The sequence below is a fragment of the Triticum urartu genome, chromosome 1A (genome assembly GCF_056163025.1).
Source record: "Triticum urartu cultivar PI428250 chromosome 1A, HENAU_Tu73, whole genome shotgun sequence".
Lineage (NCBI taxonomy): Eukaryota > Viridiplantae > Streptophyta > Magnoliopsida > Poales > Poaceae > Triticum > Triticum urartu.
This window is the reverse complement of record NC_141873.1, coordinates 329,003,043-329,006,468: the sequence shown is the minus strand read 5'-3', so window position 1 is coordinate 329,006,468 and position 3,426 is coordinate 329,003,043. Positions and strand designations below refer to the sequence as shown.

The window sequence follows — 3,426 nt, the reverse complement described above, 5'->3', positions numbered from 1 at the left end:
CTACACAACTTCTATTGGCCATTGTGGGATGGGCGCTCATCTGGATACGCCATAAGGATGTGAAGAGGCATTCCTGTTAGCAAGGACTAGCTGTTCCACCAGTAGCTCATGTAAGAAAACTATCAAGTTAAGTGTGCTAAGGCTGGAGCAGCCATCGTATGGGTGACTGGATGGGAAGTTGTGTCGATATTAAATTAGGTTAACCTCAAGGTCCTTGTTTTATAACACATGTTAAATAAGGTCTACCGCATTACTTTTTGACAATGTGCGATACATGGTAAACAGTTGATTCATCCGACCTATTTGTGATGGAATAGGTCGTGTGTGTTGTGGGTAAATGCTTCCTAGTATTCAACCGTTTGGAATTGATGAATTCATCACCGACGGGATCCTGTGGTCCGTGTTCATCTGATCATCATCTACTTCTTGTGCTAGCTCGATGCTAAGTTTCCATTAATTGATGGCGTTTTATGAACAAGCCACCGTTTCTTGCCATTTCCTCACCTGTTTCCCGCCACCCTGCTATATTGCGCATAGGGGGCGCGCGACGCACAGAGGAGACATGCGCAGCCTGTAGCACATCTACCTTTTCCAAGCATGCCAACCCACCAAAGCGCCGCCTCTGCCATCAACCTCGTTGACGAGGAAAACGACCAGGCGCCACGGCCCGTCGAGGCCGAGGCGCTCCCCAGCAACGCGATGGACGATGCTGTGATGCGTGTCATCGCCAGGGTTGAGCAGACCTTTGGCACATGGCGCTTAAGCGCCGCGGAACAGGATAGGCTTGTCAGCACCGATAGACTGCAGCTCGCCGCACAACATGATTGATGGCGCGCCGCAGAGCAAGCTAGGCACGTCCGTGCCGATAGGGTGCGTCTCGCCGCACGGCGAGACCGTTGGAGCGCCGCAGAGCGAGTGGCGCGGCGCGCCGCACAGCAAGAGCGGATCCACCGGCGCTTGCCTGTTGTTGACACAGCGTCACAGATGGATACACGCCCCGTCAGTACCCCCATTCCTCGCCAGGAGTGGGCAGAGCCCTCAGCGCCTTACTTGCACCAGATGTCGGCCACGCCGTACTTGCACGGGACGTCCGCCGCGCCATTCGCATGGGTGCCGCCGTTCGCCTTATCCGCGGCCTGCTGGATGCCAACGCATTGGTCCGTAGGCTCGACCGCCTCCTTGGCCCAGGTGTCCACCTGGGCGCAGTAGAGGAACATGGCCGTCGCATCCTCGAGATGGTGATCTCCGATGAAATAGCCAACTTGGATCTCGAGATCGCTCTCCAGATGTACCGCGAGCGTGTCGACCGCTTGGACGAACGCCCACACGAGTTCAGGTAGAGCCAAGAGCTACCCTGGGCAAGGGCTGCTGGTCATGGTCTCATGGACGCATTTTATTTTAAAAAGTTGTTTCGATGTGGATAACTTTGTATTCACAACAATCATAGTATTGCTCTGTTTCAATGTGTGTACTCTGTTTTCCATTCTTATATGTTCTGTTTCAATGTGTGTATATACGCTTTCCATTCTGTATATGTGGATGATAACAGCTAAATTCAATTTAGTATACAAAAACAGATAGAAAAATGGAATTCATAATATATATATATGTATTAATTGTTCATTAGATCATCATAGAATATATATATATAGGGTGGGACTATTTAAAAACACCCCTCTAGAGTTCCTGAATAAGCAATTTAGGAACCCCCTGATTTGGAAACTAGACAAAGGATCCGAGCCGAATCCCGATCCCTCTGGCGTCCCACCTCACCCCTACAAATCTGACGTCCGATCCCATCGATCCTAGCATCGATTCCCCCACCTAACCTATAGCTTTGAATCCGCCTCGCGCGAGGGAGCAGCGGCGATAGCCGACGCAAGGGAGTGTGCGGCGTCGGCGGCAGTGACCCCTACCTAACTTGTAGCTTCAAATCCACCTCGCGCGAGCGAGTGGTGGCGATAGCCGGCGCGAGGGAGCGCGCGGCACCAGCGGCGGCAACCCCCACCTAACCTGTAGCTTCGAATCCGCCTCGAGCTCTAGATTCGATCCGCTTCGTCACGATGGTGGCCATAGATTCCCGGTTAGATCATCACCTCTGGATTCCACCCCCTAATAAGCTTTGGATCTCTCACCATGTCTTCTTCTTTGATTCCCCCAAATGTTTGTTGTTTGAATCATCGACGGCAAATCTGCAAGTTGCATTATGCAGTTAGCGTTGTGCTTGAGTTTTACATGCAGTTAGCTGGTTTGAGTCCCTGTCAGTTGGTAATGTGTATAAAATCTGAGGTTAGATGTTGGAGACAACATTCAGTTAGCTATGTGGGATTGTGTAGTTTGAGCTAGAAAATGTGCTTTTCTTGTGCTTGTTTTGCGTGGAGTTAGCTGGTTGCGTCCCTATCAGTTTGGTGATGTGTATAGAAATCTGAAGTTAGCTGTTGGAGATACCATTCAGTTAGCTCTGTGGGCTTCTGGTTGCATTTGCGCAGTTAACTATGAAAACTTTTCTTCACTGCTTGTAGTAAAAAATGGCACCTGATGAAGACGATGATGACCTAACTAGCAGGATTGTATGTGTCGACATGCAAAACTCTCCCGTGCAGAATGACCCAGTTTACGTTTTAAAACCAGTGGTGGTGCAAACTACAAGGTATCCACCACAGGAGCCAATGAATGAAAGAGTTACTGGACGCAATTGCGAACCTATGCCGCGCCTAAAGAACCGTCAACACCAATCAAGCGTCCTGGAGACAATCAATGAGGTAGAGTGTGACAATTAACTGTGCAACAATTTACTTGTTTTTGCGTACGGGGAGAGTTTTCAAATTTCTGCAGTTATATTTTTACTTGTAAAACTTCATAAAAGCAATTGTGTTTGTGAATAAATTAGGTGGATGATGGACCTGCACAAGATGATGATGAACACATGGATGCTGCCGATGAAAGTGATGATCACATTGAATGCTGGACTAAGATTGTTCCTCAAGATGACTGCGAGCGAGAACTCGAGCAAGTCTTTGTTCTAAGGCCTAAAACACGATGTCCACGATATCCACAAGCTCAAGAAGACCAGTCTAGTCAGAGCAATGATAAGGCATGTGCAGATACTTGTACAGACAACTGTGAGAAAGCTAGAACTGCACGTTGTTTTGTCGCCCAAAAAAAGATAAAAAAAATGATGTTCTGCTAACATCAGCAGTTAGGTGTTCCACCATCATGCAGTTAGGGTTGAGTGCATAAGGGAGTTAGCAACTGTGGGGCAGTTAGCTTAAATAATGCAGTTATGTGATAAAGCAACTAGGTTTAAATACACATGGAAGTTATAGTACACAACAACTAAAATTTTACTCAATAACGAAAAAGGCAGTTAACTAGATGCCGTGGGGAGGTGGGTGGAGCGCACCCTTCTTTAGGCCCATGGTGGGT

At 48.3% G+C, this 3,426-nt stretch overlaps 1 protein-coding gene across 1 annotated transcript; it reads left to right on the top strand.

Annotated features, from left to right (window-relative positions):
* The first annotated feature begins 2,528 nt into the window (after window positions 1-2,528).
* LOC147991082 (uncharacterized) lies at window positions 2,529-3,190 on the top strand. Its single transcript, XM_087536293.1, has 2 exons — window positions 2,529-2,762; window positions 2,891-3,190. The coding sequence occupies exons 1-2, from the start codon at window positions 2,529-2,531 to the stop codon at window positions 3,188-3,190; spliced, it is 534 nt and encodes a 177-aa protein (XP_087392419.1).
* Window positions 3,191-3,426: the final 236 nt, after the last annotated feature.